Genomic DNA, 20,837 nt, shown 5'->3' on the forward strand with positions numbered 1-20,837 from the left:
GCATTCAGCTCCCTCACCTTTAACTGTTACCACTATAGGATGGCGGTGGCAGGAATTTTTAAATGAAGTTTAACGGTACCAACTGTGAAGACCCAGTGCTAAAGTGGTTGTAAACCTCACACATGAAGTATGAACAAAGCATATCCCCCTATAGTGTGTACTTATGACTTAGTGTCATATCCATCTGCTGCTTCATCCCTCTGCTATCAGCATGAGTCACTTTTGACAGGTTTTTCTGATGCCAAGAAAAAAAAAGGTGAGGGGGGGGGGAATCACCAACACACAGCCTGTGATTGACAGCCTTAGCTCTGTTCCTGTGTGGAATGTGAAGGGGGTGTGTCCCTTCCCTCCAATCAGCTCTTAAAGCTCTCCTCACTGAGCTCTGCAGATTGTGACTTTGGCTCCCTGACCCCTTTTTTTTCTGAACTCTCAGACAAGCTTTAAATATTCTGGACTTTGAATGGATGTAGTCAAGACTGCAGATAAACAGGTGAAACGTATGTAGGAGGATTTATTTCATCTCTGTGTATCACCTAAGGCCAGTCACTTCACCGCATATATGAAAGGGTTTAAAACCACTTTAACTGTCCTTAGTTAGCACATACCTCACTCACATCTATAAAAGCGATACCCAATTTCAAATGTAAAACCGTTTACAGTAAAAACTAAGCCACAAGCTAGATAAAACAATAGCTTACAAACAGTAGTGACTTTTTAAGCTATCCAGCAGCTTCCAAAAAATAAATAATCATATAATTACAGGAAATAATTCTGCATTCAGCTTGGTACTTACCACTTCCACCGTCTCAGCAAAATTATCATCAAAATGCACAGCATAGAGCCAAGATCCATACAGGCCACAGAGTTAGGAACCTGGAACTAAACAAACATGGGGCTTAAATCACAAAAGCAAAATTCATGTTGTATTTAAAAGCTGAATTGTATTTCTTTTTTTGTTACATCTGTGGGTTGCATAACTTTTCAGCACTACAGGCTGATGGTTCTCGTAGGCATCATCTTTCTAGTGATGCTCGGTTCACATTGCAGCACTGAACTTCAAGCACCATGGGAGTTATTAGCTTTGTGTCTGAACTGAAGTACATTAAAGAAGGTCCTGACCCATAGCTTTCAGTCCTCTCATCCGCTGACAAAAGTCCTTGCATTGCTTTCACAGACCGTAACACATTCTGTGAATGGGGGGGGGGGGATTGTTTCATTCATTTGCACCCATTCCTATGACACTGAGAGAACTCTTAAACCTTCCCATAGATAAAGGATGAGCAACACCTAATTGATGTCTAACGGAGGAGTCCAGGTCAAGGAGCTGACTCAGTGTGGATCTCCTGGTGAGGAAACAACCATCTGTCTGTGGGATTAGACTTAAGCATTGAGTATAGGGAACACCCTGGAAAAAAATCCCCCCAAGGCAGGGGAAAAGCAACCACCCCAGTGACCGATAGGTCACACCAGTGAAATCGTGGTCCACAGAGACCATCTGTATGCCTCACCCGAGTCCAGGAAAAGGGAGGCTGGAAAAGAAAACAAATCAAGGAGAGAAGGGTGGACTATGTTAGGAGGAGTATATATGTATATCCTTTCATTATGAAGAATAAGAGTTTAAAGAAGTCCAGCCAATACTCATTTGGCTGGGCTTCTCCTGAGGATCACAGGAGTGCAATTCGCTTTGCACGCCTGTGTCTCAAGTCCGCTCTCTGCTGAGGTCACAGAAATCAGTCCGGGCACTGCGTCATCCCGTCAACGGGAGTCTGTATCCACCAGGTGCCTGGACTGACTCCCGTCTCAGCCTCAGCGCTCCAGTGAGCAAGGAGGAGCAGAGCAGAAAGCTGCTGATTCACAGTCAGCAGTTCTCTGCTCCGGGAGCTGTGAGAACTGAGCCATCGGCGATGTTCGATCTCTCAGTTCTCAGTGTAGAGGCGCCGGGGGACTGATGCTGCATCCACCTAAGTATGATGGAGGAAACACCCAAACCCATACTTCTCATTTAAGGGTGCAAGTCAATCAAAATAAATAAATAGCTTTAAAAGATACTTTATTACAAATATGTATCATTTAACCACTTGTCAACCAGGCCAATTTCTAGAAAATTACTTAGAAACCCCAAACAATATTTTATATATATATATATATATATATATATATATTAGCAGAGACCCTAGGGAATAAAATGGCAGTCATTGAAATTTTATGTGCCACATGGTATTTGAGCAGCAGTTTTTCAAGCTCATTTTTTCGGAAAAGAAAATACATTCATGAATTAAAAAACAAAAACAAAAAAAAAAGCACTAAAGTTAGCCCAATTATTTTGTATAATGTGAAATGATGTGAGATGTTACGCTAAGTAGATGCATAACCTGTCATGCTTTAAAATTGAGCATGCTTGTAAAATGACGACAAACTACAATACTTAAAAATCTCCCCAGACGCTTACATTTTTTTTACAGGTTACCAGTTTAGTTACAGAAAGGGTCTTGGGCTAGAATGATTACTCTCACTCCAACATTTGCAGCGATGCCTCACGTGTGGTTTAAACGCAGTTTACATATGCAGGTGCGACCCATGTATGCATTTGCTTCTGCGTGTATGCACAAGGGGATGGTGTTTTTTTTTTCATTTGTTTATTTTTTTATTTTTACACTTTGCCTTTATTTTTATTTATTTTTTGATCACTTTTATTCCTATTACAAGGAATGTAAACATCCCTTGTAAAAGGAATAGGGCATGACAGGTCCTATTTATGGAGAGATCTGGGGTTTACAAGTCTATGTTGGTAAGCCTGAAATAAAAAAAATTAAAATTAGGGCTTTTACATTGCAGGGAATTGCTGGTTAAAAAAAGATATCTGAATGATGCCTGCAGCTGCAGGCATCATTCAAATATTACCACTTAAAACCCAGGATGTCATATGATGGCCAGCAGTGGGCAAGTAGTTAAAACATTATGCCTGTTAAAATATTTGTTGGATAATTGGATACTTAAAGCACATCCTTCATAATGTACATAGCATAACCTGTATCAACTGGCATAAACCACCGAATGTAGTTGATCATGAGCATATAACAAATAGTTTCTTTGAAGCGTTTCATTGTGAGCTTCTTCAGGAAGAGCCACTACTTGACAAAGATATATTACGCCAACCTGATGTGAACACATGGGGGTTGATTTACTAAAAGAAGGAGAGTGCAAAATCGGTTGCAGCTCTGCATAGTAACCAATCAGCTTCTAACTTCAGCTTGTTCAATTAAGCTTTGGCAAAAAAAAAAAAGTCTGGAAGATGATTGATTTCTATACGAGGTCAACGATCACAGGACTGAGGCGGCTGAAATGAATACCCAGGCAGAGGCAGGAGTGCACTGCAGGAGTCGTCAACAAGGACAGAGCACCCCCTTTTTAAAATCAGACAAGTGGAAAACTTGGAAATGGGGTCCAGATTAAATTGCATAAAGAGGAGCTTAAGGATGGCCACAATCACTGGTGTAATATTATGGCTTCTATCCCTTCTATGTTAATATGCATTGGTGGTTTCCTGTAAAGCTCTCCTTTATGCAATGTACTCTTGCTTTCCCTTCCCAGGTTTTCACTTGTTTGATAATAAAAATGGGGGTACACTGTCCTTGAGAACTGCTCCTGTGGTTCACGTCTTCCCCCACCTGAGTAATCGTTGCAGCTGCTCCACTCCTGTGATCATTGAAATGATGTGTTCACATTCAGGGCCCATTCACACCAGAACATGAAGTGGGAAATGAGCTGACCTCAGGCTTTAAACCCAAGGAGGCTGACTGGGATGGGAGTTAGGCTCTGAAGAATAAGTACTGACTGCAGAAGTGAATGATGGAGAAGGGTGGTAGTCCTCTGCAGACCTCCTTGAGAGGCAGAAGCTGACCACCAGTGGCATTGCTAATGATGGTGTCAAGAGCAAGAGATGAAATCTTATGGAGGTTATACAAGTCAGATACTCCTTGGACATATCATCAGTGTCTGGACCATGTAGCCAGAGTGCCCTATACATTTATACAGTTCCATTTGAGACACATGCTTAGATGCTTACAACAAGCCATCACAAGTAAAGCATACTAAATATACATGATAAAAAACTATCAATAAATGGTGTATTACATGCTGTTCATACTTTTCTGTATTCTGGAAAAACCTGGTTGATCCTGCTGCTTTCCATCTCCCCCTTATGTTAATTTTTTTAGGGATTTTTCAAAGCAGTGTTGGTAACTCTGCACATGCTCAGTTTTCAGTGAGTTTCTATGCTGAACATTTCCTCCCTATCACATCTGAGAAGCCCATGTGACTATAGACTGACACATGTGGATGTATACACAGTGGTAAAGGACAGCCCACTCCCTCCCTCCTCCATGCCCACTAACCAGTGAAACACAATTTGGGCAGGATATTACATGTAGATTAATGAAGGCTTCTTATTCTAAAACACAGGCTGTAGAGGAGTGCACACAGCCCGTGAGTGGCAGAAATCCCCCACATCGTGTTATTGCCAAAAAAATAATAACGATTTTATTTCAATATATGTGTATGACAATTTAAAACAGCATAATTATATTATTTATTTACTTTTAGTCTGCATTCCAAAGGCTTTTTATTTTATTTTGAACATGTGACCAGCAGCAGCTTTTGACTAAAAGCTCCTCTTGGTTTCCCTGCAGACAGGCTGGGAAAATTTTGGTCATGTGACATCTGTATATCCATTATGAAAAAGTTACTTGTATTTTTTTAAATTAAAATAATTACAGTGAAATCATCCACAGACATAGAAGGGACAATGTAAATTAAACCAAGCTTGTTTAGTATCACTCTAAAACAGAACTAAAGGCAAAACTTTATTTTTTATTTTTTATAGAGTATTTTTTTTTTTTTGCCATCTGTGTTCCATTGGGGAGATTTCCCTTTGCTTCCTGTCCCATATCAAAATCAGAAAGCAAGAGGAAATCCCTCCCAAAGTGGGGCACTCTCCAGATGTCACAATGGTCACCAGAACTAGTGTCATCATTGGAAAATTTCCCCTCTATTACTGTTCTGCTGTCAACCCAAAATTTGGGATTTTCTTTCACTTTCAATGATAACGGTAAAAAAAAACAAATGGAGAGGGTAAATCTCCATAATGGGGTCACAGACACAGCAATACAAATTGACAGGGGTTTTAATCCACTCCACTCCATCCAAAACGAAAAAAAAAAAGTTTATCTTTAGTTATACTTTAAGTCAAACTGTGATTTAAGGAAGGACTCTAGCTGAGCATCAGTGGAATCCTGAAAGGTAAGCACACACTCAACTAGCTCAATAGTCTTCCTGTTAAGCTGGATCACCCATGGTGGAAGCAGACCTATACCGATTTATAATTTCACTTTCAAAGGGTAAAAATTCCAACCTCTCTTTTGGGAACAGGACCCTTCTGGATACTTCCAGTTCTAAGAGAGAAATAAATCAAATATCAGGAGTAGCGGAAAGGTCTGAAACTGAAGGAACACTAAAAACCCAAGGCCTGGAACAGTAGGATGATCCTCCAAATGCAGGATAATATGAAACAATCCCTTGACCCCTTGAGTCAATGGCAAGGGACTGTGATGGCTCAAAAGTAATCTCTTCAGTGACAGACTGTTTTAACATTTATCGTATTTATCGGCGTATAACACGCACTTTTTTCCCCTTAAAATCAGGGAGAAATCGTGGGTGCGTGTTATACGCCTATCCCCACCGATCTCCGCTGATTGTGAGCGGAGCGATCACCGCCGAGATACACATAGCCGAGTGTACTCGGCTCTGCTCACAGTCACGCCCACTCCCGCTATTGGACTTATGTCCATCATAGGACGGGACTGAGCGTGACTGTGAGCAGAGCCGAGTACACTCGGCTATGTGCATCTCGGCTTCGCCCAGTCCCTGCGATCTCGGCAGCATTCGCTTCGCTCCGGCAAGTCTCGGCAGCGCCATTTTTAATTTCATCCAAGGCTGCGATGGACTCTGGGGGCAGAGCTGCACTGGCAAGGCTGCAATAGACACTGGGGGCAGGGCTGCACTGGCAAGGCTGCAATAGACACTGGGGGCAAGGCTGCACTGACAAGGCTGCAATATACAATGGGGGCAAGGCTGCACTGTCAAGGCTGCAATGGACACTGATAAGGCTGCATTGATGGGCATTTAAATGTAAGTTTTTTTTCCTTAAACTTCCCTCCTAAACTTGGGGTGCGTGTTATACGCCGATAAATACGGTAATCTAAAGTCAGAGGTCCTAACATGGGCAGCAGGCCCAGTCAAAGTCAAAAACTGATGGCTGGTCATGTTTACAGCCTCAGTGTGCAGAATGCTCCAGTAGCAAAAACAAACTGTGATGGAGCCCAGAGTGGACAAAGAGGGGTGTTATGGCCTCATCTGAAGAAAAATTCAATGAGGACTAGGCTATAATGCTATAAGAGTCGCAGGTTCCCGATTACAGGTGTTGGAACCTTCTAGGGATATTGAGTAAACACCCCGGGAATCATTATAGAAATATGGCCTGAGGATATCTGTTGCAGAAAGACTGTCCTCCCTGTATCTTAGTGAAGACATGCTGCTTTCACATAGCAATAACTACAACTAGGCCCAATATAAGGCAAGGCCTCGGGTACTCACAAGGTTCCCAGCTAGGGCCGATGAGGGTATTTGGTGGCTGAAGGTAACCAGGTCTTTGGAGGCAGGCAGTGCAAATTTACTTCATGTGATGCTTCAGGGGAATAAGCAACAGTGGATTGGTGCCTTCTCCAGACTGCATGACATAAAAAAAAAAAAAAAAAAAAAAAAAAAAGAGTGCATCGCTCCACCCAGCGGATGATCCCTCAGACTTAACCCTTACCCTAGGAAAACAGTGGTGGGAATTTAAAAAAAGGGATTTTACGATGAGTACAAAAATCCTATTTTCTCTATCGTTCATCGACGGACAGAGCAGCCCTTCTTGACCTTCGGGACACCCCCAAGCAGCGTCAAAGAAACAAAGGGTGGGAACAGCAAACAACAACTCCACCCAAAACAGCCAGACCTCCTCAATGGAGGACCCTCTGTAGATGCCCCCGCCGTATCCTCCATTCTTAGGGTATCCTGCACTGCCGTAATAAGTGCTCCTACAAGTGCCTTTTCCTGCGCTGACCCGGACATGGAGTCATCCTCACTGTCCAAATGGTCCTGGTCCACATCCTCTGATACATCAGAACAGGGGCCGCCAGTCACAGCGGGGCCCGAGTCTGAATCAGAGCTTTCCCCAGAAGATGGTGGGGGGAGGGGGTGTTTGTTTACCCCCCTTGCACCCACACACCACTTCCACCCTGGCAACAATGGCCTCCAAATCCGCCGACAGAGCGTCCATAGGCACCGTAGGTGCAGTGGAACCAGTTGCAATCACAGGGATGTCTGGGGAAGAAGCGCCAGTTTCTGACGCCATGCTGACCCAAGTCACACAAAAGTCCACCCTCCTAACTGCACAGGCCCCCCTCAGGACTCACCACCCTGACCCTGGTACTGTGCTGTCCGCTCTCTCCAGTGCCACCCATGAGGTGTCTGTGTGGAAGCGCGCGGTTCTAGAAGGAAATAAACGCCCAGTTCTAGAGGCAAAACCACCTGAGGCTACTAGAAACTGGCCGCCTCAGCAAAAACGCCTGAGAGCGCCAAGAAAATGGCCGCTGAACTACTAGAAAATGGCTGAAGGCAATAAAACTAGCTGTGGCTACCACAAAATGGCCACGGCGGCCTCCCCACGTGCCTCACACAGCAGACACCAACCGTAGCCCAGAAAAAAGGGAAGAGGATGAGCGGACCCAACACCCTGCGCAGCCCCCGGCCAGGTACATGCACCGCACCCCCATGTGCCCAGTCAGACAGCGGCCCATAGCATGGGGAGGAGGGTAGGGACAGGGAGAGAAAGAAGGGAGAGTGAGAGACTCCCTAGTTGACCTCCTAGGGAATGCCCAGCTGCTCCATCCTGCAGAGACAGGGAACCATACTTACCACTCCTGCAGGAACTGCTGGACGCATTCCATAGACAGACCTCTCACCCGAGCAGTACGGGGTGGCTGCCGGCCATGGTACTCTGTGACACGGACAGCAGTAGCATGGTCATATGTGTGCCGCCGAGCATATAGTTCACCGGAAGCCCCTGGAATAGATGGGGCATGTTGTGGCCGACCCAGCATGTAGCTAGGGCCTGCACACGCTCGATGGCCAAGCTGGGAAGACTACAAGGATCTATATTATCCAGCCTGTCACCCAGCCTGGCTGTTGATTGAAGATCACAGGAATAAAAAATGCAAGAAAAAAGAAAAAAAATTCCCAGGACTAATGGTCCCATCGGGAGCCAGATCCTTCTCCTATACTAGGCAGAAAAAAACTGAGCTGCTGGATGCAGTGTGAGGGGTTATAGCCAGTAGGACCGCCCACTGGGCGGTACTGTGCAAGTGTTTCTGGTTTTAACACTTTCTGCCTAGTCCTCTCCTAAAGGGACGATATAACCCTAAGGTCAAGAAGAGCTGCTGTGTCTGTCAATGAACGATAGAGAAAATGCACCCAACAGTGCAAACAGTGAGCTAGCTACTGGTGTTATACCCAAAACAGTCTTACTCAAAAAATGAGCCCTCAGAGTCAGGGCCACACTTGGAGCTTTACCACAGCTCTGAGGACTGAAAAGTGCTCAGAGGATAATCAACATAGTACAATCTGGTCAGGAGGGTGCCACAACGCAGAGCCCTTTGATGGAAGGTTACGTTTTAAGCAGCACTGTAGAGCATAATCTTGATTAGTCAAAGGAAGGAAAAATACACAAAGAAAAAAAGTCTGGCAAAGAATAGATACATTGAGAAAAGGGCTTCCAAACGCCTGGGAAACTTGGAAAAAAACAGACATGCTGGGTAGAGGACACATTATATGGGGACTTGCCTAGAACTTTTCTGTTTGCCATTGTTCAAATATGTAGCATAACTCAAATGTGTCTGAATTAATGCATCATACAATGAACAATAAAGGAAAAAAGCTATTGACTACCTACCAGATGTTCTGCTCCATCCAAAATATCCTGGAAAAGCTGCTGTCTCACGTTTGTATCTGTCAGGTGCATGACATCCTCCTGCAGAAGGACAAAAAGTTTAAGAAAATGTAAACCCAGCATTTCATATTACTCATATTTGCCATGTACTTGTATAATAAAAAAGTATCCTGTTCTCTTTGTATTGCTTCCGGAGGTCAAGTGGTTAATGATGTATGCTTATTAACATGCATTACATTTTCTTTTAGGTTTGATTGCTGACTGTACACACAAGGAACATGAAAAGGCGGAAATTTGGGTGGGGGCCTAGCCACTGGTAGAATTGTGGGCGGGGGCCTGCCACTGGTGGAATTGTGAGCGGGGCCCTGCCACTAATGGAAATATTGAAATAGTGGGCGTGGCCTGTCAATATTAGAAATGTGGGCAGGTCCTGTCACTGTTAGGAATATGAGCAGGGCTTGCCACAATTAGAAAGTGGGTGGAGTTCAGAAGTGCGGTGGGGGCCTGCTGCTATTGGAAATGTGGGTGGTGCAGGTCACTATTGGAAATGTGGGAGGGGCCTGCCACTATTGGAATGTAGGTGGGCTTAGAAATGTGGGTGGAGCCTTTCACTGTGGAAATGTGGACGGTGCCTGTGAGTGGGCTGGGCCAAACCTGCCAATGTGGAATTTAAATCTTTCACTTACATAAACAGGAGAGATGCACTCCATCGTTTAGATAAGGGGGGGGGGGGCAGTTTGAGTTTTTTGGGGCTGATTGTCGATGAATATAAAAAGTCTATTGTGAAACATGAGGTGGACTTACAAAGTGGGTGGAAATAATGAGCAGTATGCGCCAGGCAGACAGCAGCATGTGGTATTCAGTCAGTGAGCTGCAGCTGCCCTCCATTTCTGCCACACGAAGCACCAGTGAATGCACATAACTGGACCAGTAGGTGAAGCGGCCCTCCTTCGAGAACTTCGCCAGGATGCTCTTCAGAGAGTTGTCCAACGATCCCCTGGGCAGACAACAGGAAAGGGAAAGTCATACTGAGTAGTCCAGCTCAGATATACTCTCTATTGCCTAAAAAGCCACTAGGAATCATTTACAAACGGACATTACAATTCTCTGCTTACCATTTGCTTCGCGACAACAGAAGTAATTTGCCAAAAAGCAAAACATGTTTTTTTCCCCATACTGGGAGTAGGGAGCTCATGGCATGACCACACTGTCACCTGCATTCCCTTTTCCAAGTAATCATGTTTTGAAAGAAAATACAAATTTTGTCTACTAGCATTAAATCTGAATTATTTTCACTAGAACTGAATGGAATGATCAATATGAACATAGATCATATCTTTGTATCATGGTTGCTCTACTGTCTGCAGATACCTTGATATTCTGGGTTTAGTTGTGCCTTTGTATCATGTGACACTCTGTATATCCTGCTGATAGACTCTATTCCAGGGGTGCTCAACCTGTGGCTCTCCAGCTGTTGCAAAACTACAAGTCCCATCATGCCTCTGCCTCTGGGTGTCATGCTTGTGGCTGTCGGAGTCTGGCTATGCCTCATGGGACTTGTAGTTCCGCAACAGCTGGAGAGCCACAGGTTGAGCACCCCTGCATTCCTTCCACAGCCACTTCCTGCAGCAGCTAGAGCCTATAACACTACCATTTGTAGTCTTTCAGACCCTGCAAATGATGTAACTTCCTTCACAGCTCTGATGGTGGGTGGAATTAAATACAACTAATTAGCATTCAATCCCCTCCAGACACACCTACAGAAGAAAGAGTCCAAACCTCCCAAGTCCCACTTTACAGATCACAGCTTTATTTAACCACTTGCCGCCCGCCATATAGCAAAATGACGTTGGCAAAGTGGTTTTAATGTCCTGACCTAATCATATGACGTGATCAGGATATTAAGCCGCTGCGCGCCCCTGGGGGCGCTCATCGCGGCAATTGTTGTTGCGGTGTGTCAGTCTGACACCCCGCAACTACGATCTCGGTAAAGAGTCTCTGACGGAGACTCTTTACCATGTGATCAGCCTTGTCCAATCACGGCTGATCACAATATAAATAGGAAGAGCCAGTGATCGGCTTTTCCTCACTCATGTCTGTCAGACGCGAGTAGAGGAGAGCCGATCGGCTGCTCTTCTGACGGGGGGGGGGTCTGTGCTGATCGATTATCAGCACAGCTCCCCCGAGGATGCCCACACTGGACCACCAGGGACGCCACCAGACCACCAGGGATGCCCAGCACCAGGTATGCCCCCCTAGACCACCAGGGATGCCAGTCAGTGCCCATAATGGATGCCAATCAGTGCCCATAATGGATGCCAATCAGTGCCCACAATGGGCATCACTGATTGCCTTCCATTATTGTTTGGCACTGATTGGCATCCATCCCTACAATACTTTACACTACAATGCTGCCTATCCGTGCCACCTATCAGTGTCCATCCATGCCGCCTATCAGTGCCCATCCATGCCGAATATCCATGCCCATCTGTGCCGCCTATCCATGCCCATTCGTGCCACCTATCCATGCCGCCCATCCATGCCAATCCGTGCCACCTATCAGTGCCTATTTGTGTCGCATATCAGTGACACCTATCAGTGCCGCCTATCAGTGACACCTATCAGTGCCGCCTATCAGTGCCACTTCATTGGTGCCACCTCATCGGTGCCCATCAGTGCCGCCTTATCAGTGCCTGTCACTGCAGCCCCGTCAGTGCCCATCAGTGAAGGAGAAAACTTACTTATTTACAAAGTTTTGTAACTGAAACAAAAAAAAAAAAACGTTTTTTTTTTTTCAAAATTTTCGGTCTTTTTTTATTTGTTTAGCAGAAAATAAAAATCCCAGAGGCAATCAAATACCACCAAAAGAAAGCTCTATTTGTGGGAACAAAATGATAAAAATTTAGTTTGGGTACAATGTAGCATGACCGCGCAATTGTCATTCAAATTGCGACAGCACTGAAAGCTCAAAATTCGTCTGGGCAGGAAGGTGTATAAGTGCCCGGTATTGAAGTGGTTAAGAAGGAAATACAGCCTGTTCTGAAAGCTAGTTGTGCTGCTGCTGGGCAGGATTGAATGGATCACAATTAGAATTCAATCCTGCCCAGTTAAATATGCCGACCAGTGTGAACAGGGAAAGTCCCGCCCCTCAGATCCCATCCTTCCAGCACCCTGATTTCTGTGAAGTGATTACTTTAAATTTGAAGGAAATAACTTCCCATTGCCCTTCCTCTGTAGTCTTGCAGTAAGCCATCACTCTTTGTTATGCTGCAAGACAGGAATGACACAGGAGGAGGTATGACTCATTTACACCTTTCACTGCCCACATGAAGGCCCAAAAACACCCACAGTAACCCTTTGACGCACCCACATCAACTCCCAGGACTGGTACAAGTGACCCCCCCCCCCCCCCCCCCATAGCCTGCCCTGAAGCTAGAGGCTCAAAGGATCATGGGACATGTAGTATGAGAACTGGAAAAGGAAGGAAAACGGAAGCCAGAGAACTTTGAAATTCAACCAGGAGGAGTGAAATCACAGGACACAGAAACCTGCTGTATGTAGCTAAAAGAGGTACATTACACATAAACTCACAGTGGGGTTGCGATTCATTTACATGCACAATGCATCCGTTTTATGGAGGAAAAGCTGGAGTTCTTCTTTAATTGGGGAACATGACATGTATTTTAGGAGGCTGGGCATTAAGTGAAGTGCAAAGGTGTATAGTCCTCTTAGTAGACTATACACTGCTCCAAATCCAGAGAGAGCTATAACAGAATAATCAGATCGATGCTGTAGCCATCTAGATGAGTATGAAGAGGGTTTGAGAGTGTAGCCTCAAATAAGTGAAATTTAAAAAGAGTGTACCATCATCCATAAATTAATTTGAGAATGGAGTTTTTTTGGGTGTGGGGGTAGTAGGATAGTTATGCATGCTAGCCTTTCATACCAAACCAGAACCAAAAAGTTGTTGTTGGACTATAACGGTACTTTGTATATAGAAGCAAGAGAAGCGTTAGAAATAGTAGTAAAATTTAGCACATGTTTAATAATTAACAAGAATAACAAAATACTAAATATCACAATTAAAATTCTAGTACACCCCAGATTAACATATACAAGTACTCATAGTAGAGTTCAATTCTGGTGGCGTAGATGAAGAATTCCTCTACTAGTTTCGCGGATTGTCCGCTTCTTCAGGAGGAGGTCTATATAAATGATATACAATTCATAAACAATTAACAATTCATATAAATACACAAATGAAACATTATTCAGCCAATAATATATATATAAAATAACAAATAATAGAGTCAAAAGATAAGGGGAATGTAGGGAAATTTCACTCACCCAGAAATTCAGAGAAAAGGGAGGTAAAAACTAAATTTGGATAGGTGGGCCCCTTCTATGTTCCCCCACCGGCGGACATGGGGGATAAAATGCGTATGGCACTAATAAAAGAGAAGATGCCCTACCGGCGCCTCCACTTTAATAACCTACAACTGTTAGGTAACATATCTCTAAATAATTTTTAGAACTTTTTATGACTACAATATACGATCCCTGGCCCTCTCTCTACTTTTAATGTAGATGCAGCAGCACGCCACCCTCAATCGTAACAGTGTACCCATTATAGGCTCAAGACACTGAATATATAACGATACTGGACGCCTGTCTTTACCTTACTTCTATATCTCTATCAGGTAAAAAATTGTTACATTATCTGGATTATCTAAATATGTACTATTGCCTTGGGAAGGGAATATATTCATTTATGTGCATATATATCCCTATCGTGTATATTTTCTCTAAAACAACATCCTCTCTTTTATTAGTGCCAAACGCATTTTATCCCCCATGTCCGCCGGTGGGGGAACATAGAAGGGGCCCACCTATCCAAATTTTGTTTTTACCTCCCTTTTCTCTGAATTTCTGGGTGAGTGAAATTTCCCTACATTCCCCTTATCTTTTGACTCTATTATTTGTTATTTTATATATATATTATTGGCTGAATAATGTTTCATTTGTGTATTTATATGAATTGTTAATTGTTTATGAATTGTATATCATTTATATAGACCTCCTCCTGAAGAAGCGGACAATCCGCTAAACTAGTAGAGGAATTCTTCATCTACGCCACCAGAATTGAACTCTACTATGAGTACTTGTATATGTTAATCTGGGGTGTACTAGAAATTTAATTGTGATATTTTGTATTTTGTTATTTTTGTTAATTATTAAACATGTGCTAAATTTTACTACTATTTCTAACTCTTCTCTTGCTTCTATATACAAAGTACCAGTATAGTCCAACACCAACTTTTTGGTTCTGGTTTGGTATGAAAGGCTAGCATGCATAGCTATCCTACTACCCCCACACCCAAAAAAACTCCATTCTAGATGAGTATGAATATTTGCTTTTTTTGTGATGCCACACTTCTCTTTTAACCCCACCAACAGGTACAAAGCAATGTAATTAGTGGGAAAAACAGCAGACTTCTGGGACTTTTAAAAGCAGTGCTACCTAAGGGACTGAAGGGGAACATTAAGGTGTTTGGGTTACCTGTAAAATTATTGTTTTGGAGTATATCACAGAACTCAGATGATTGTACTGTTGCAATATTGGTGAGGGAACTCACTGGACGCCTTTGCTGCCATGGTGCTATATACGGGGTGTACCATGCGCCCCTGTGCCTTTAAGAAGTGGGCTCCCTCCAGGCTCACCTGCCCTCTGTTTATCCATTATAATGCATGCACTTGTGGAGGCTCTCAAAATTTAAAGTTAGGACTACAGAAAATACTTGGGTGCCCTGACGGGGTTCTGTAAATTATGCATGTATCTGCAAATGTGTGCACAGCCTAAACCCCTGTTAGACAGGATAATTCAGTTGGTTGCAGACTGGTCGGTAAGTTGAGCTGGGAACTTCTTTGGTTTTGTTTTGCATGCATTGCCCTTCTATGTGCTCCTTGCTGCAAAGGCCAGTTATAGGTGAGGACAGTGGCCATTTGGTTGTGAGAGAGAGAACTACCCGCAAATATACACTGTTACGTGCTTGTCGGAGAATAACTGCTATTGCGGCCCCCTCCCCCACACACATTTAGGGAAACAGAAAAAAAAGAAAACACAGAAAGCAATAAGAAACCTCTACAAATTTAGAGAAAATCCCACATTGACAATCACTGGGAGATCTCCCCCTCACATTCTTTACTGGAGACAACTGTCACTTTGACAGGAAGTAAAGATGGCCTCCACAGAAAAAGTCCTGGCTCTGCACTTGACAGTTTGAATTATCTGAATGTTCTACAAAAAAGGTAAATTGCCAAGATTTTGCACATTCCCAAGTTATAACATCACATGTAAAACAGTATGTGGGTAGCATAACACACGCAAATACCTGACTACGTAGTAAATCTCCAGGCACAGGATTCTCATGATAAAAGCACAAGTTTCTAAGACACTCAGCTGGAAAAGAATTAAAAGTCATGAGACAGGGATCAAGTTCATTCTTAACCGCTTGCCGACTAGCCGCCGCAGTTTTACTGCGGCAGCATGGCTCGGCTGCGCAAATCGCCGCTATGTTCCGTCTGTAACATAAAGGGCCACTGGGGGCACTTGCACGCCCCCCGAGCCGATGTGGGTCTCGATCACTGCCGGGCTCCCGTGATTGCTTAGAGCACACAGAGAACCGGGAGCTGTGTTTGTAAACACACAGTTTCCGGGTCTCTGCGCAGTGAACTGACAGATCCATCTGTTCATATAGAGTATGAACAGCGATCTGTTAGTTTCCCTGCACAGTCTCCTCACCCATTCAGTTAGAACACTCCCTAGGACACATATTAACTCCTTCCCTGCCCCTAGTGTTAACCCCTTCACTACCAGTGACATTTTTACAGTAATCAATGCAATTTTAATCCCACTGATCGCTCTATTAATGCCAATGGTCCCAAAAATGTGTCAAAATTGTCCGACATGTCCACCAGAATGTTGAAGTCACGATAAAAATCGCTGATGGCTGCCATTACTAGTAAAAAAAAAAAATTATTAATAAAAATTCGATAAAACTATCCCATATTTTGTAGACGCTATAACTTTTGCGCAAACCAATCAATAAACGCTTATTGCATATTTTTTTTCACAAAAAATATGTAGAAGAATACGTATCAGCCTAAAACTGAGGAAAAATTTTTTATTTTACATATTTTTGGGGGATATTTATTATAGCAAAAAGAAAAAAATAATGTGTTTTTTTTTTTTCAAAATTGCCGCTCTTTGTTTATAGCGCAAAAAATAAAAACCACAGAGGTGATCAAATACCACCAAAAGAAAGCTCTATTTGTGGAAAAAAAAGGACGTCAATTTTGTTTGGGAGCCACGTGGCATGACCGCACAATTGTCAGTTACAGCGACGCAGTGCCGAACCGCAAAAAGTGGTCTGCTCTTTGGCCAGCCAAATGGTCCGGGGCTTAAGCAGTTAAATAAAGGGCAGACTGAATAAACTTACATCTGAGGAATCTGAAGGGGAAACAAGTGTTCCAAAGACCGGGCCTGTCAAATTCTCCCAAAAATGTGGCCTACAGAGACAGGAAAATAATTCAGTAACATATACCTCAAGAACTCTCAACTTGCTGGACATAAATATACCACTCACTTTGTTCTTAGTACAGACATGGCACTGTCACGGCGATCTTGCCATAAGGCATGTAGGAAGGCAATGGCTGAACGGTGTAGCTGAGGGGTGCACCAAAACCGGTCTGATTTCTTTAAGTCAATTAGATCCAGAACAACCTGCAGACAACTCCACTGTCCCAAGCTGTATTCCTGCGTGGGGGGGGTAAAAATTAGAAAGTTAAAAGTCACGCAGTGGGGGAGGGTCAGGGTCAGACGGGCTCTTTATTTCTCCCCAGTGAAGATACAGTTATATAAACATGACAGAGATTCTAACCTTTCCATGCTATACCTCTTTGTTGTAAGTAACGGTTTACTTTAAGGAGAAAAGTAGAAGTGCCTATGTCAGGGGCGTCCAAACTTTTTTCAAAGAGGGCCAGATTTGATGAAATGAACATGCGCGAGGGCCGACCATTTTGCCTGACATTGTCTGACATTCTTTGAACTCAGGTGTATTATTTGGATATATCGTATTTATTGGCGTACAGCACGTACCTTCACTTTAAGAGGGAAGCTTCAGGGGAAAAAAAAAAAAAAAACGTACAATTTTAAATAAAGAACTATGAAGCAAAATATGGGTCAGTGCCCATCTGCAGACCCACAATTGTTAGGAATGCAGCGCCCACCATTTGCCAGGAATGCAGTACCAGCCATTGCCAGGAATGCGGCCCCACCATTGCCAGGAATGCAGCCCCACCATTGCCAGGAATGCAGCCCCACCATTGCCAGGAATGCACCCACCATTACTAGAAATTAGCTCACAATTGTCAGGAATGCACTCAACATTATCATCAGTGCAGCCTTGGGGGGGACATGGAGGGTGCAGGATGAGCGCCAAAGACAACCTATAGGAGAATCTCCTGTTTACACAGCGGTCTCTTTAGGAGAAAGTCCCGCCTCCTTTGAATGACAGAACGTCCAATGGCAGCACCGGAGATGGGACTTCCTATTACAGAGGCTGCCGTGTAAACAGGAAATACTAATCCTGTGTGCACAGCACCCGTCCCGCCTCCTCCCTCCGAGGCAGCCAGCTTATATATCTTTTGCGGCCCCGGCGCTGGGAGATCGTTAGGGGCCACAAAAGATATACATGTTTAAATATCCAGGCGAGCCATTCAAAACCGGACTGCGGGCCGTGATTGGCCCGCAGGCCGGACTTTGGACATACCTAGCCTACGTCAACCAATCAGATGTTTGCTGTCCTTTACCGACAGTGCAATACCACTTATGAAATAATTATATGGGCAACACCTCCATTTTGCCTCATTTGGAAAGGAAAACCTTGGGTTATGTTTTACAATTATAAGACAACCAGAAAAACCATGTGTACAATGAGATCTTTAAGACATGGACATTTTTGCATAAAATATAATTTAACCACTTGCCGACCGCTTTACCTAGGAGTACGGCAGCAGAGCGGCTCTCCTGCATTGGATCACGTATCTAATACATGATCTAGCACTTTCAGGTAGGGTCTTGCGCCCGCTGCGCCGACTGTGCTGTGATTAGTCACAGCACAAGCTGATCAGCGGGTCCAAACCAATGTTGCCAGCTGGGACCCACTGAGCGGGAAAAAGGATGACAGGACAGAGCTCTGTGAATTTAAACAACACAAAGCTCTGTCCCGTCAGCAGGGATGTGCCGGTTTTAATTTCTCTGCAAGGCAGGAAATAAAAACTGGCATTCCTTAGTAAAAACAGCACACAGTGAACGCACCAAGAACTGTTAAGCACACATTAACCCCTTCCCAGTAAGTCATTAGAACAATGATCGTGTATATTGTTATCACTGATCACTGTATTAGAGTCGCCGGTTCCCACAAAATGTCAAAAGTGTCAGTTAGTGTCAGATTGCCCACCATACTATCACAGTATCCTCCTCCTTCCCCCTCCTCTACCACATTTACAATATTTCCTAAGACACTGCAGGAACATTCTGAAAGTGTAGCATATCTCATGCATGCACAGTGGGGGAGAGGGCTGTGAAACAGCAGAAAGTTACAATCAGCTTTCCACAGCAAAGATGACGGCGCTAACGTGACCATGCTTTATGTCAAAGCGGCCAAATGAATAACTTACTTTTGTTCCATCACTCTTGTTCTTCACATCCAGGTTTAGGAAGAGTTCAATGAGGCCTGGCTGGGTCTCCACAGCCACAGTAAGAAATTCCAGAGTCATAACCTTTATCTGCATATCCTCTATGCTGCACTCCAAGCGGTTCAAAAAAGCATCACGGATAGCAGCTGCATCACTTCCCAGGCAGGCGTACACGGACATGGGGGCCACCTGTGTGACAATTCATAGGCATCAATACATTTTAGAACTGGTGTGCAGTATTTGTATAAAACTAATGTGTTTAGTCAGACTGAAGACTCCAAATATTTCAGCAAGCAATTGGGCATCTGCCATACTTCACAAACTGCAAGAAAACAAACATTTTTTTTGACTTATGCAATTAGCTATTTAAAACCCAACTCTGGGCAAAATTTCTTAATTCCTTTTTTTTAATAATAAAAAGGCAGCACAGGCTAAAATATTCTACAATATTCCTTTCACCACAAGGTGTCCTTGGTCTCCATGACACTGAGCATTGCTCATTCTGGAAGACTGAGGACATATTGTTAATGCTTCGGGTGTCATGAGCTTGCTCACTAAATGCGCAGCATAATCAACCAACAGGAGAAGACCAAAGAAAAAAGACCAAGCAGGTTATGTGACCAGAAGACTGTAAAAAAATTATTTAAAAAAAAAAAAAAAAAAAAAACGTTGTGCCAAGTGGCCTTCCAGGAAAAAGGGTGCTGCTTGGTGCACTAAGCCTAGAGTTGGGCTTTGGGCCCTCCTTAAAAAGACCCTTATGAGTATACCAGATTATGCACTGAAATTGGGTACTGAAATTCCTTAGACTATGGGTGAAGATAACTGGAGCATAAGCGTAATAAAGGTACAAGTGACAGGTGTAAGTTATGTTCAATTATTCCAAAAGGATTAAACTATAAATAATTTAAATATATATAAAAACTAACCATACGCTCAAAAAAAATTTCTATCAACTCAAGCCATTATAGCACAAAAACACCTATAAAAAAAAAACAGTCTCTTACCGAAGCCAGACGTTTCAAAAGCTGGATAGCCAGCCGTGGTAGAGATGGATCATATTTATGGTAGATGTATTTGGCCAGGACAGCAATAAGATTGTTCCCGTGAGCTCCTGTTGGGGAGGGGGGGTTTGGGGGATTAAAAAACATGAAGATATAGTTCAGAAAGGCACAAGGATTACCACAAACACATCATGATTAATTGTATATCCTACCAAGCCCACATACCATGTTGGGTGAGTGCCTGTTCCAGAGGGGACACACTGCTAGAGGATGGCTTCAGTCTAATGACATTGTTCGTGATTGAAAAGGCCAGTTTAACAGTCTGCATTAACATCTGACCTTGTCCTTCGGTTCCACTGCTAAAATGAAATATTAATCCAGAAAAAATAAGTAAGGCACCTAGAGTTATGCCATAGTTGTTAGAATAAATAAAGGCTTCTTCCAACATGGACATTTCAGTTTTAGTGGATCCTGGTGGGTGCAATGAAATGATGGGTTCTTTTATCTCTCAAATAAAGTCCTAAAACTTTATAAGGTTTTCTTCCCCTTCCACACACAACTGACGCATAAAAGATCATTTGGAACACAAATTATATTAGTATTTGAAAATTGTACTTCAAACATAATTTTGGGATAGAAAGGCTTTGACATATTTTCACAAGGGTCATCATTTATAACACTTTGAACATCTTAGCCAACCACAGTGATGCTTACCTGCCAGATTGAGATGCCATGACCAGGTTGATTGTATCAACTCCAATTCCCATAATATTAATAATGGCTTGTCCTGCCTCAGTGTTAGTTAGTGTGTAGATGCACAAGGTCTGCAGGCTGGGGCTGCTGTGGACAATATTTATATTATTATTCAGTGTACACTGATATAATCAGGTTGCATTATCAGAACACATGCGATGTAAAAAAGAAAAGAGGTGGGCTGTAAGCCAAGTGCATCACCTGCTGCGTTGATCTGTGTCTGGGCAGAGATTAAGGATGGCATGAATCAGATTCAGCATCAGATAACCTGAAACAGA

At 43.4% G+C, this 20,837-nt stretch overlaps 1 protein-coding gene across 4 annotated transcripts in view; it reads right to left on the reverse strand.

The window, feature by feature from the left end:
• Window positions 1-20,837, reverse strand: part of NUP188 (nucleoporin 188) — a 169,668-nt gene that overhangs the window by 52,988 nt on the left and 95,843 nt on the right. For 3 of the 4 annotated variants that reach the window (XM_077478559.1, XM_077478566.1, XM_077478552.1), the window contains exons 22-32: window positions 20,761-20,827; window positions 20,521-20,646; window positions 20,032-20,165; window positions 19,810-19,916; window positions 18,788-18,994; window positions 16,693-16,862; window positions 16,546-16,615; window positions 15,439-15,506; window positions 9,851-10,043; window positions 9,050-9,127; window positions 794-879 (exon numbers count right to left, since the gene is read on the reverse strand). In XM_077478559.1, the coding sequence (XP_077334685.1) occupies window positions 794-879; window positions 9,050-9,127; window positions 9,851-10,043; window positions 15,439-15,506; window positions 16,546-16,615; window positions 16,693-16,862; window positions 18,788-18,994; window positions 19,810-19,916; window positions 20,032-20,165; window positions 20,521-20,646; window positions 20,761-20,827 (1,306 nt within the window). The remainder of the gene's footprint in view (window positions 1-793; window positions 880-9,049; window positions 9,128-9,850; window positions 10,044-15,438; window positions 15,507-16,545; window positions 16,616-16,692; window positions 16,863-18,787; window positions 18,995-19,809; window positions 19,917-20,031; window positions 20,166-20,520; window positions 20,647-20,760; window positions 20,828-20,837) is intronic. The other variant, XM_077478556.1, reaches the window with a different exon arrangement.

The sequence above is a fragment of the Lithobates pipiens genome, unplaced genomic scaffold (assembly GCF_037356315.1).
Source record: "Lithobates pipiens isolate NorthernLeopardFrog02 unplaced genomic scaffold, aLitPip1_a1.2 Scaffold_1, whole genome shotgun sequence".
NCBI lineage: Eukaryota > Metazoa > Chordata > Amphibia > Anura > Ranidae > Lithobates > Lithobates pipiens.